This window comes from Aythya marila (genome assembly GCF_965140915.1).
Source record: "Aythya marila genome assembly, chromosome: 17".
Taxonomy (NCBI): Eukaryota; Metazoa; Chordata; class Aves; order Anseriformes; family Anatidae; genus Aythya; species Aythya marila.
The window spans coordinates 12,982,010-12,994,048 of NC_139058.1; the positions used below are offsets into that span (position 1 = coordinate 12,982,010).

Here is a 12,039-nt window from a genome sequence, read left to right on the forward strand (position 1 = left end):
GGAAGGGTTGGAAGCTCGACACTCGCTCCCATCTCCTCCACACGCCCAGGCACTCCCAGTTCAAAATTAAAAAGGGTGCAAACACTTGGCTCATCGTGCTTTCAGCTCAAGTCTGAACGTGGGGAATATTAATGTGAATTGTAGGCCCCCACCCAAATCCAAAAATTGCTGGATTGTAATTGTAATGTAAATAAGTCTCTTCTCGTAATTGTCCTCTCCAACTTGTTCCAGCAACAAAACAGAGTGGATGTTGCATAACCAAAGTCAACTGGTTTCAAATGGGAGAGCTACGAGCTGCAGAGGGAAGCCTGTGCTCCAGCTGTGTGGATCTTGATCCTGGATCCTACACCTGCAAAAATCACTGCTGACAAATCATCCTACAAGAGGCTGGGCTGTCCTAAAAATAACTGAGCCTCAGGCTTTGTGGAAGCTTTATTTGGTATCTGAGTTTTACACGCATTGGAGAGATGCATTTTTGTTATTATCTGGGTGTAATCAAAACCAGTCATCAAGAAGTTATTTGACTGCAGTCTCTGGCAAGGCAGTATTTTGAGTGCAAAAACAAGGGACTTGCCTGAAGAATAAATTTGGTTTTAGAGTTAAAAGAAAAAAAAAAGTCTTACCAATAAAATCTTTCATCTGCACAAGTCATGATGATTTTTGCTAGTTTCTACCTGGGTATTTTATGTGCACTACGTTTATAAAGATGGAAAAAAAAACACGACAGACATCTCCCAGACACCTGAACCATCCCAGCAGCATCACCTCGTGCACTGCTGAACCACAACTGCTCATGTTTAAACTCTCTTAAGTCAGAGCAAAGGAGGTACCAGCTTTGCATTCATTAAAGACAGGAGCAAAAGAACTCCAAAATACTCTGCACGGGTACCAATTACAACGTGTTTACGGAGAGAAGACTTGCACAAGCATCTAATTATGCCTCCTCCTGTGTTATTACTGTAACGCACTGCCCCATCCCACGTGGCGATCAGAGTCCTGGCTAGAGACAGACGACATCCTGGCTAGACAGGGTATTTTAAAGACTTTATTAACAAAATTTTACACATCTATAGCACATTAGTCACACGTACAAAACCCATAATAAAATATAAATAAAGAAACAGAAACTAAAGTGCATGGTTTATTTAACACCCAAGGCCTTGAACCCACTCTCCAGGCTAAAGCCTGTGGCAATCAGAGCTTTGTGGTCAGCACTGGCTATCAGAAGATTTAGGTCCTTCTTTCACTAAAGGAGTGAAAGAACAACCATCCCTCGAAATCTCAGGAGAGGACGAATTTGTCAGAGAAGTCTTATTTGAAGATTTTTGACAGAAATGTTGATTTTGATGAAGCATCTTGAGAAATATGAAAATTTATTGAAATGAGGTAGCCTTGGCAACTTCAAAATTATCCACTCAGGAATATCACGGAACTCTTACATAGCATTATGAAATCCAAAATTTTCTTGCACTAGAAGAAATCTGTACGATTTCATGAGGTGGTAGACTAACACGTATCCCAACAGAACAAATAGCTGAGAGCTCTTCATTTTTCATCGCTGTGTTTTGACCAGGTCTGGACCAAGCCTTGGCAGGATTCGGAAGCCCGGGTGATGTCCTCAGCTGTGTGCACTGGTGGCAACTCTCCTGTTCGCCCCTCTGCCCAAGGGCGGATCTGCCTGCAGGGCCAGAGGCCACCGCGCTCAGTTCAGACTCCAGGAGTCCTCAGATAGAAAGTGAGCAGCTCACGTTAAAACTGGTTTGGGACCTAAAGGCATGCAGTTATCTGCATCTGCAGCACAGGCATCCCTGGGCCGTAAGCTCCTTTAGGCTGCACACTGGGTCCCTGAGCATAGCTGAAGTCTTGGTGCGTTCATCATGCAACAGGTACTGTTCCAAACACAGATGCTTGTGCAGATTATGCAGACTGCATGGGAAACTTGCACGCTCCAATCTGCATGACCTACTTGTGATTTCACTGAAGTCAGCGGTAGCACGATTATCAGTTCTCAGGGAGAATGAGAACACCAGAGCGGGCTGTTCCTCCTCCCAGTTCTCCACTGTGCAATCCAATCTGAGCATGACCCTCAGGATTCAAATGCAGCCATCTCGTCTTCTTCAATGCTTCCCACACCTGTGATGCTGTGCCACACATTTATGTGAAGCAGCACAAACTTCTGGACTTGTTTTAGTTCTGCACACAAAGCCAGGGGGCTAGCCCTGAGCACCTCTGACTGTGTTTGGTCACCTAGACCTGTGCAAATATTAATCCCCCTCCCGTGTTAAGCAGCGCCATGTACAGCTGAGTTTTTCTTGAGACCACCACAACCCAGATGTTTGCTGACACACGGGTTCTTCTCTCGTGTGTTCAGAAGTCAACAGGACCACTACTTCCACACGCAGCCTCTCATCCAGGCTCTTCCCTGCACTTCCCAGAGGCCTCCATCCATCCAGCCAGCCAGCCAGCCAGCCAGCCAGCCAGCCGCTGGTGCCTCCGCAGCAGACTTCCAGAACGATCTCCTCCAGTAGCAGGCTTCTACCAGTGCACAACATCTTGGAGACTTCCAGCAACACAGAGGTATTGCTCCCCTCATCTTTTTAAAACCAGTAGTAGTCTCTCCTGCTTGGAGAGGACTCCAAGCTGGGAACACAGACCTGGAGGCAGGGGCCAGCAGGGCAGCAGAGAGGTCTGGAGTTGGGACAGCCCCTACCTGCCCGTACAGGGGCCCTCTTAACCGGGCCTTGACCACACACCACTACCTTTGGTGCAGATGGGGGCAAAGGCTGAGCTAGAAACCGTGGCTCATAACAGTGCCTCTGGTTTCTGCACAGCAAGCGTGCAGAAGTCGGAAACTGAGGCCAAGCCAGCAGAATCCTTTCATGTTTGCAGGGGGTTTCCTGTTCCTCTGGCCAATGAAGCAATCGAGCAGCTGGAGGTAAGAGAGGAGCTGGTTGGCATGCAGGGCAGAGCCGTGGGAGCCCTTCCCTGCCCGCAGGGGGATCAGACTCCGAAGGCCTTTTCTCACACAGCAGCGGTACAGCAGGTGCTGAGTGCTGAGCTGGCTTCGGAGCAGTCCTGAACAGGCGGAGTCCTTTCCTGCCTGCAGAGGAGTCCCGCTTCACAGGACTCACGCCACATCTTGCTGCTTTGCCAGCTCCCCTAAACCAGAACCATCTTTTCTTGCCTGCAGGACGGTCACCTACATACACGGTTAGAAATCTGTATCAGAAACAACTGAGAAGTCCTGCTCTTCCCTCCAGGGGCGTCCACTGTGCCACATGCCCAAGAGTGGCTCCGTGTTCAGAAAGCACCGGGCACGTTTCCTCTGAAACCTCCAGCCCTTGCGCTGGGCACCCCAAATCAGAGCCAAGGTTTCCAGCAGTGACTATCACTTAAGAGATTAAAGGCCCAAGAGGATCTTTCCAGAAGAAAATAGATGACCATATACAATTCCACTAAAACGAGTCCTTTGGCCAGCAGTATCATATCCCATGCACTGGCAGCAGTTCAGAATTGTTTTCCCACAAACAAAACTGAATCACAGTACGTGTGGTTGGAAATTTGCAAAGTTTTGATTCAAAAGAGGAAAGAATTCTCAATAGAAATCCGGCTTTGTTTTGGACAGTTCTCACAGAGCACCAGTAAGTAATCTTTCTAAAACAAGATTTTGCAAGACTTTGGAGGTAAACACGGCGGGTTTCAGTTACCAAATGTTCTTCCCATTTGGTACAACCACACCTGGCAAGCAGTGACAAGAATGTCATCTTCTTTCTGCCTGTTCACTATCCTGAATTGTCCTGCTGATGTGGGTGAAAACACATGATCTTGCTGCATAATCCTGTTTACCTACAAGCATCCCCACTGGCCAAGCACTTCATAGAGAACAGCTGAACGCATTTCAAAGCTACATTTACCTCTCATTTAGGTTTCTAAATAGCCCCCAAATCCTCCCTTTGAAGATGTCGGCAACATTAAATACATTTTGATAGCAAAATCTGGACATGACACGGTAATGAATCCTGAATCCACACCCAAATAACCAAGAAAGCAAAGCAACCTTTTTGTTTCCTTTTGAACTAGCAGCACAGGAAGACACGTCATGGTTCAAAAACTGTTGTAATAGAAATGCGACACTTACATTTCTTCATTGAGGCACTTGCATCCAAGAATGGGTGATGGAAAAACTCATCTGAAAAAAGATCAAAAACAATGAGTCAGTGAAAGGAAATGACTGTTAGGAGTTTACAAAGCAGTTAAGCATAACAAGTTACAGTATTTTTACAGTGATTTTTCCACACAGTCCAGTCACTTAACCATGGAATCTGACTGTTGATGCAGATAACACTGGTCAAGAACGCAGATGCAACCGGATGTAGGACTTGCTCAAAAACATAAATTAGATAGTGATCCCAGGATCCAAATAACTATAGGGGAAAACAAACAAAAAAAAACAGTAGCTCCTATGCTACAGGCATCTCTGCAACATCAGTTGGGGGCGGAAAGGGAGATCAGATTGGCCAGCTACATGAATGAAAAAAAAAGGTAGGAAAAAAACTTTTGCCAAAAGCATGGCCAAAAGACATGATCAACCAGCAGTACAAATGGATTTTCCTTCCCCATAGGGTATTAAACAACTTGGTAAGGTTTTGCTGCAAGCTACAACTTTGGGTTGCCAGGAGCATAAAACAAATTACACGCAAATATTCCCGTCTTCCAACAGCTGCTGCAGATGTTGGAAGGGGAATCAGTTACCAAGGGCCAGAAACTGACTGAGCTAGCTCCTGACGGAGCTGGCGTGGTCATGTCATAAGCTTGTATCAGCAAGAAGGGGAATTCTAAAATGAAAAGCATTAAAAGCCCTATTTCATGACTGATCAGAACAACAAGGTACCCTAACGGTAGGAACCAGGTGCTGCCACTAATCCCATAGAAGAGAAACACTTCTACGGAGTGATCTTCCATGATACACAGAGCCAAACCCATCCTGCACTTAAGGCAGAAATGCGTTTTCTAAAAGGCCACCACAGAATTAAAAGCCCAAAACTCCCTTTTACAGCAGCACAACTGCCACAGATTTGCTTGTTAGAGGAGGGTATTCTACTCGTCCAGGTCAAATGTTTCCATCCTGGCTTGCTGGTGACCCTCTACATGTTTCCCCATCCTCCTAACCACCTCTCCTGACTCTGCCATCTCCAATCCAGTGCAGTTCTGCACCGAGTCCGAGCAGAGCCCTCCCCTCCTCTACCACAACCAGCAACCTGAAGCGACTCGGCCTTTCAGGAGCATTAGTCATGGCTCAGCGCTGGCTACTTGGCGAACTGCGGGAGAAGCTCAACTTGTTTTCCCAGCATGGATTTCCTATTGCAACACCCAACGTTTACAAACTGCTGAATTCTGTAAACAGCTCCTCTCCAGACAGTGAGCTTTCCAGAAAGTAGCAACTGGTTTTGACGTCTTTTTAAAAAAGCAAAACAAAACAACTTAATCCCTCTTTCCCAAGCTGCTCCTTGCCACGGCCACGCCAGGGTCCTGCAGTCAGCACACACTGGTTTGGCACTCAGCACAGCAGAAGCAATGCCAGGTTCCTCTGGCAGGGAATGTTGGAATCTCACAGATAAGATCTGCTGTGGATGGAGAACATCCCTATTCGTGAGGAGTTGCTCAGCTGCTGGACTTTCCTGCTGCCTCCTGAGCCCACTCCTCTAGAGGTACCATCCCCTCAGCTACGCTGATTCAGCTGGTTATGTAGTAACATCTGAGGGGGTGGAAATGACTACTACTTCCATGTTTCCCCCTCCAAATTGCTTGTTAGCTGTGCTTACAAAGCAAAATTTAACAACCCTGCTTGTGATCATCAACAGGAAACTTCAACCTGAAACCCTCCCTGTACTCCTCTAGATAATCCTGGAATTGCAAAGCCCATCAGTTCCTGGTAGAAGAGCAGCTGAGACACACAGCAAGCAAAAGGAGCTTCAGCCTCGCATAATGAATGCTTTTGGGTGAACCAAGCTGTGGGGGAGCTTTGTGGAGGACACCACACACATCTCCAGACAGATGGAAGGGGCCTCAGGGACCAAGAAGGAACAGCACATCCAGCTCCTCAGTGATCCGCCCTGACCCAGCAGTGCACGTGGACCTTCATCTTCAGAGCACAGAAGGGTCAAGGGACAGCTAACAAAGGCACTGACCATCAGCCAAACATTTTTTATAAATAGCATACGTGGACAGAGTAGCCTCTGGTTAGTTTGCCAGTAGCAGGAGACGGTACCGGTATACCAGGAGCCACCTAAGAGAAATGGTTTGGGGATCTGCTTCAGATGGGACCTTGAGCTTCAGGACACTCACAGTTTGTGCACTGCTGGCCACAGGCAGCAGCTGAAAATGATGATAGTTGGGCATAGAGAGGTGCTCCCATTTAAACACTGCTACTATTTTGGCAAGGAGGCATCACCTGGTAGCCTCCTGAGCTGACACTACAGAAAGGAATAAAGGATCATTCAGCAGGTGTATTTCAGAGTCTGGGCCCCCAGCAACATCAAGGAGCTGAAGACCTAGCAGCAGAAGACAGTAGGGAAAGGAAAACAGTTGTCACAAGCAGGGATGAAGCTCATACTTTGACAGAAGTAAGCAGAAGAAAGGAAGGAGAGGTGGATGAGAACGATGCCAGACAGCCATTGAGATCTGCCTTCTGTAAGGCACGAGGTCCATCTCAAATACAGGCTCCTCTAGGAATACACCTGCAAACCCTCCCTGAGAAACAATTCTATCTCACAAGGACATGCCAATCTGCAGAGAAAAGGATCCCTTATGTGATTAACAGGCAGCAATCTCAATCCAGCAAGATGTGCTGTAACTGTTGTCTTGAGTGAAATCAAAGCAAATCATCTCAAATCTCCAAGTGTTAGACAATGACTCATGCGGTCTACTCCCAAGAGGTACAAAACCAGCTGATAGGGTGGCTAAAAAGGCTTACCAGACTCCATTTCTGACAGCAGGAAAACAGAAACCTCAAATGTATTTTTCTTTTGAAATGTACAGCAGCATGACAGAAGCAGCTGAGATGCACAACCCAGAGAGAAGGTCTGCAGGGACTGCTGAGACACACTTATATTCGGTCTGTTTGTAGCTTCAGCAACTCCCTTTTGAAAAGGCTTGTGTTCTCACTTCCGCACTGCAGTAAGCAGTAGCCTTTCACATTCAGCCCTGGATAATTATGATCAGCCTTGGTTAATCCATGTACTTGCTGTACCCAGATGACAGCGTCCCCAGAAAGGCTTTCCCAATAACTCTAATCCAAAAGAATAACCGAGGCTGCAGAACAATTTATCTTCATCAACTAGCATGTGATGCCCTGCAGGAAACAATCCACCTGGGCTGATAAGCAACAAAAAATAACAGAAAACTAACCCCCAGAAAACAAATAGCAAATGCTTTTATCCAAGTCTGACTAAAAAGTAACATTCTGAAAGCACAAACAAGCACACTTTATTCTCAAGGAAAAATGCAATGGATGTGCAAAAAGCAGCTAATTGTTGGCTGCTGTTGTGATGCTGCCCAACGGATATTTAACACAGATCTGTGTGCTTTGAGGCCCCAGCAGCAAGAAAACCACTTAAACAGGCTTTGCCCAGCACCAAACCTAATTCAAACGCAGATGCTGGAGGAGCAAACTTACCCATTCCATCAGCAACACAAGCTAACAGAAGCAAAGCTCCTCACTGCTGTTCTCCGCATTCAGAGGCTAACACACCATCAGGACCAACTTCCTCGGTGAGAGACAATGTTCTTGTCCCAGTGTTCACCTGAGAAAGGTCTACACTCTCTCTCTCCTCCAAATGGAGGGGGGAACAGGAGAAAAGACCAGTGTTGCTTTTAGGTGAACTGGTCCTTTACAGCGGGCTTTAGGAAGAGTTCCACCTCTACCCACTTTCCTTTAGATGATGGCTTCAGTAGAGGTTCTTCAGAACCTCTTGACAGATTTGGAAGAGGCTGCTAAAACCAGAACTGCCTAGCACCTAACAATTGTTCTCAGCCTAGAAGGAATTAAGACGCTTAAAAAAAAGAAAATCAAAAAGGAAGTCTCCATGCCAGTCATGTCAGGAGACAGAGACAGGTCTATAGTGAGAGTCAGAGCGTATACATTAAGTGGATACAGCTTACAGTGTGGGGAAGAAACTATGACAGTGAGAACTGGGATGCACAAGAAGCACGTTTCCCCTGATAGCATGCTTAACTACAGAAGTTCAGAGACTACAACAGCAGAAGGTGGGAGAGGGAATGCAAGTAAGCAGCCAGGTACTACCAGTCTGGATGCTTTTCCTAGCACCGGCCAAAAGCACAGAGGTTTGTGCAGTGCAATAGCTCAAAGGAAGGCACCGACAAGCAGCACAACTAGAACTGGAAGGAGGTCTCTTACCGAAGTCCATGCGGTCCTTATGATTGCGCTGCAGAAGGCCCAGCAGCAGCTGCCTCAGGTGGCTTGATGTCTCCCTGGGGATGCTAGGATTGAAAACAAAAGCATGTAAGAGACCCTCCATCTACTTAAGCTACTTCTGCGTATTCACGAAGGCAAACTGCAAGTGCAAGCTCACTTTCTGCCTGCTGGGCTAGGAACATCATAGGAACTCACTGGAGAGAGGCTGGGCAGGAACATCTCTGCATCCATCTGGCTTTTACCCCCCATTGTCACTGCTAAGGCCACAGTGAATCGAGCTTTAGCGGCCTCTCCCACGAGCACCTGCAGATCCTTCCCTTCCACTGCGATTCCAGCCCTCTGGTTCTCAGCTCAGCCTGGTCTATATCACAGAATCACACAGAATCACAGAATTTCTCGGTTGGAAGAGACCTCAAGATCATCGAGTCCAACCTCTGACCTAACACTAACAGTCCCCACTAAACCATATCCCTAAGCTCTACATCTAAACGTCTTTTAAAGATATGCAGTATTTTGCACATGCTGAATAAAATATCTTCTGCTTGCTCTAAGAGGAATAAGGAGGTCATTAAAATGAAGCAGTTACTGAGGGGAAGCTCCCAATTAGGATATTCGTGGTGAAATGTATCACCAGTTACTGCCATTTTATTAAGGCATTTCTTTTTAAATGCTGCTTATATAAGACTGGCGAGTGACCTTTGTCTATTTGCTTCTTGATATACATCATTTATTAATCAAAGGCCAGTAAGATCTGAGCATCTGGCACTCAAGCAAGCTAAAATTAGTGCAGCTATTTCCTTACTTTCCAGTTTAGCTAGGAAAAAAAAAATTCTTTTCAATGGCCACTGCAGCACAGAAGAGGCAGTAAATCATTGCTCTCTCCAACCCCACAAGCAGATTGGGGAGAGGCCAGGTCAGCTCGTTATAACCCTGATATACTGCAAGAAGCAGGGAATAAATGAACGGATTAAGGAAGAGAAAGTAGAGTTCAGCTCTTGCATAAGTGGATTCAGTTCTGCTGACTTTCCTCTGTAACCAGCAGCACTGGTAGGGGCTGCAGCGGCAGCGTCCTGCCTGCAGCCAGAGCAGAGCTCTCCAAACTCAGCGTAGGTGGCTCCAACTCCTTGCAGCATTAACTCTGTTTATCGTGGCTGTGCCCAGCACGGCCCCACGGTTTGCCAAGCTTTCCCCTCTCCCCACACGAGGGTCAGCCGAGGTGAAGGCATGTGTGCTCAGCACAGCAATGCCAACTGCGCGGAGCCCCAGCCGGCTCAGTAGCACAGCACGTGGCTCACTCGGGCAGTGCTCACCACCCTGAAGCCAAGGCTGACCACCAGGGGTGAAACAACTGCTCCTGCACCATTTCCACCATGTCGCAGACAGGCTGAAAAAGAAGCTGGGTCAGAAGTGTGAGTGTGGGGGAAAAAAAGCTGACCCTACCAAAATCTCGTTTGGTTTGGAGTGAAACCAGAGATGTTGGGCAAGGTGTGTATTTATAAATATTCTGTGAAGTCCTAGGCCTCACTGGTGCAGGAATTTGAGCCCAGTGATTCCTAGAACAGAGGATCACGCCAAGCATCCGTCATGCTTGTTTGTGCTGGAGAAGCTGCTTTCCATCTCTGACACTGTAACACTTGCGTGGGTCTTCCCAGGCTGACAGAGGGGGGCACTGGGGCTCTGGAAGGGATGCAGGTAAACCAAGACTCCGTTTGAGCCAAGAGAAAACAACATCTTGTCAAAAGAAGGCGTGCCTCAGAAGCACACCACGTAATGGAATAACCCGGGATACCACAGCTAACAGTCTCCTGAAAAATACATTAGTGCAGGAGTCCTGCAGTCCTCCAGTGTTATCGTCATAATTTATTTATCCACGACACAAACTGCTCATCCAAGATGAGTGTGTTTCCCAGCAATGACTTGAGCTTTTGTATGATTTTAAAGCCAAGAAACAGGCAGGTCAAGTACTAGACCTCAGATGTCAGAACAGGCTGAGGACAGTGCAGATTAACAGCCTGTTTGTCTCCTCATACCTCTCACCTCTAAACCATCAAGCTTCGAAACCTGCAGTATTATTTTTGAAGGCCATCTTTTTAAACATAAGCAGCCAAGCTGCCTCCTTCCTCCCGTGATCTACAACATACTTTGCCATGCAAATCAGGCAACGAATGTTAGTTATTTAGATCGGTGCTATTAAAATTGTGAGGCCTTTGGGCTTGGTCCTACTGACATGGGCTCCCCGCCTCCAAATGGCATTTCACCTGCCCACAATAGCATCGGCTTGGGAGGCAGAGGCTGCTGCCGAGGGTTTAATCAGCTTCTCTTCCCCACCCCACTCCCGGGCCAAAACACACTGCTTTCCGTGGGGATGCTGGGGAGGTGGGTGCCAGCATGCCTAGCCCCAAGGAGAATGAAACCAAGCCCTGGCACTGCTGCCGTCTGGGAATGAGATCTCTCGAGCGGTTTCGTGTTTCATCCTGCGCTGGCAGGGCTGAGGGAGGCAGTTTGGTCGTGTTTACTCAGGAAATAGCACAGATTGCGGCTCACATTGAAGACACAAATGGACAAACTTTGGGAAGCATTAACGAAAGGCCACTTTGGATCCAACTTCTATGGTGGAAAAAAATGAGCTTGGATTTAAACTTCGGTGATATTTGGGAGTTGAGAAGCAGAGATGAGTGAAAATTATGAATGCAGTGGGTGCAGCGAGCTTCTAATGAAGAAAAAGGACTAATCCCTACACGAACAGACATGCTCGCCTCTTATAGCTGAGTTTCATTCCTCCCCTTGGCTGTCTCCTACTGCATACATGAGCCAAGGCAGCAGCAGGGCAGCACGATCAGCACAAGGGAACTTATTAATTGTAGGGATTTATTTCTCTCTTTGTAAGAGGCACTGCCTCAAAGGTGAGCAGCCATGTTTTAGGCTGTGTAGGGGAAACAGAAGGGCTGCTTTCTGTTCACACAGACTGGCTCCAAGGAGTGGTTTTGTTCCAAAGTGTTTTGTTTGGGTGTTTTACTCCATCACAACCTCTGGTTCAATCCAGAAGAGTAGGAAGGTACACCAAATTTAATTCTGATTGAAGGTTGCCCCCTTCGCCCCAAAAATCAAAAAATGAAGTATTTTAAAGGGAAATTAAATGCATAGCAGGAGCCATTGATAAGAGGTCTGGCTGCTTTGTAGTTCTTCCTGCCCTCTCTTAAAGCTGTCTGAACTAACAAGGAAAAATCCAAATCAACTCAATGAACTTCCTACATATGTGGTTGCATTAGCAGCTCTGCCAAATGGAAGCTAACTTTCTGGTTAAAAATGCCTTCCAGAATTTGGATGTGTAATCTGGAACTTCAGCATTTGCTCTGTACAAGACTGAGGTTTCAAAAGCAAGCATGAGGTTTGGCTTTAAGAGCTCACAGTTCAAAAGTGAAGATCACAGCAACAAAACCAAAATATACTGACAAATCACAGCACCACATAGCAGCTAGTTACTGCACTAGGTAACATATACCCCTGGGATAAGGGCAGTTATCTTCCCTCCGTGTCCCATGGAGACTGCAGCAGTGTCCATTTCCACAGCGGCTCTAGTATCTCCCTCCTATTAGCAGGATGGA

General features: G+C 46.9%; 1 protein-coding gene across 1 annotated transcript in view; it reads right to left on the reverse strand.

The window, feature by feature from the left end:
- Window positions 1-12,039, reverse strand: part of ULK1 (unc-51 like autophagy activating kinase 1) — a 78,681-nt gene that overhangs the window by 32,275 nt on the left and 34,367 nt on the right. The window contains exons 10-11 of the mRNA XM_082774150.1: window positions 8,417-8,499; window positions 4,139-4,189 (exon numbers count right to left, since the gene is read on the reverse strand). Of these exons, the coding sequence (XP_082630276.1) occupies window positions 4,139-4,189; window positions 8,417-8,499 (134 nt within the window). The remainder of the gene's footprint in view (window positions 1-4,138; window positions 4,190-8,416; window positions 8,500-12,039) is intronic.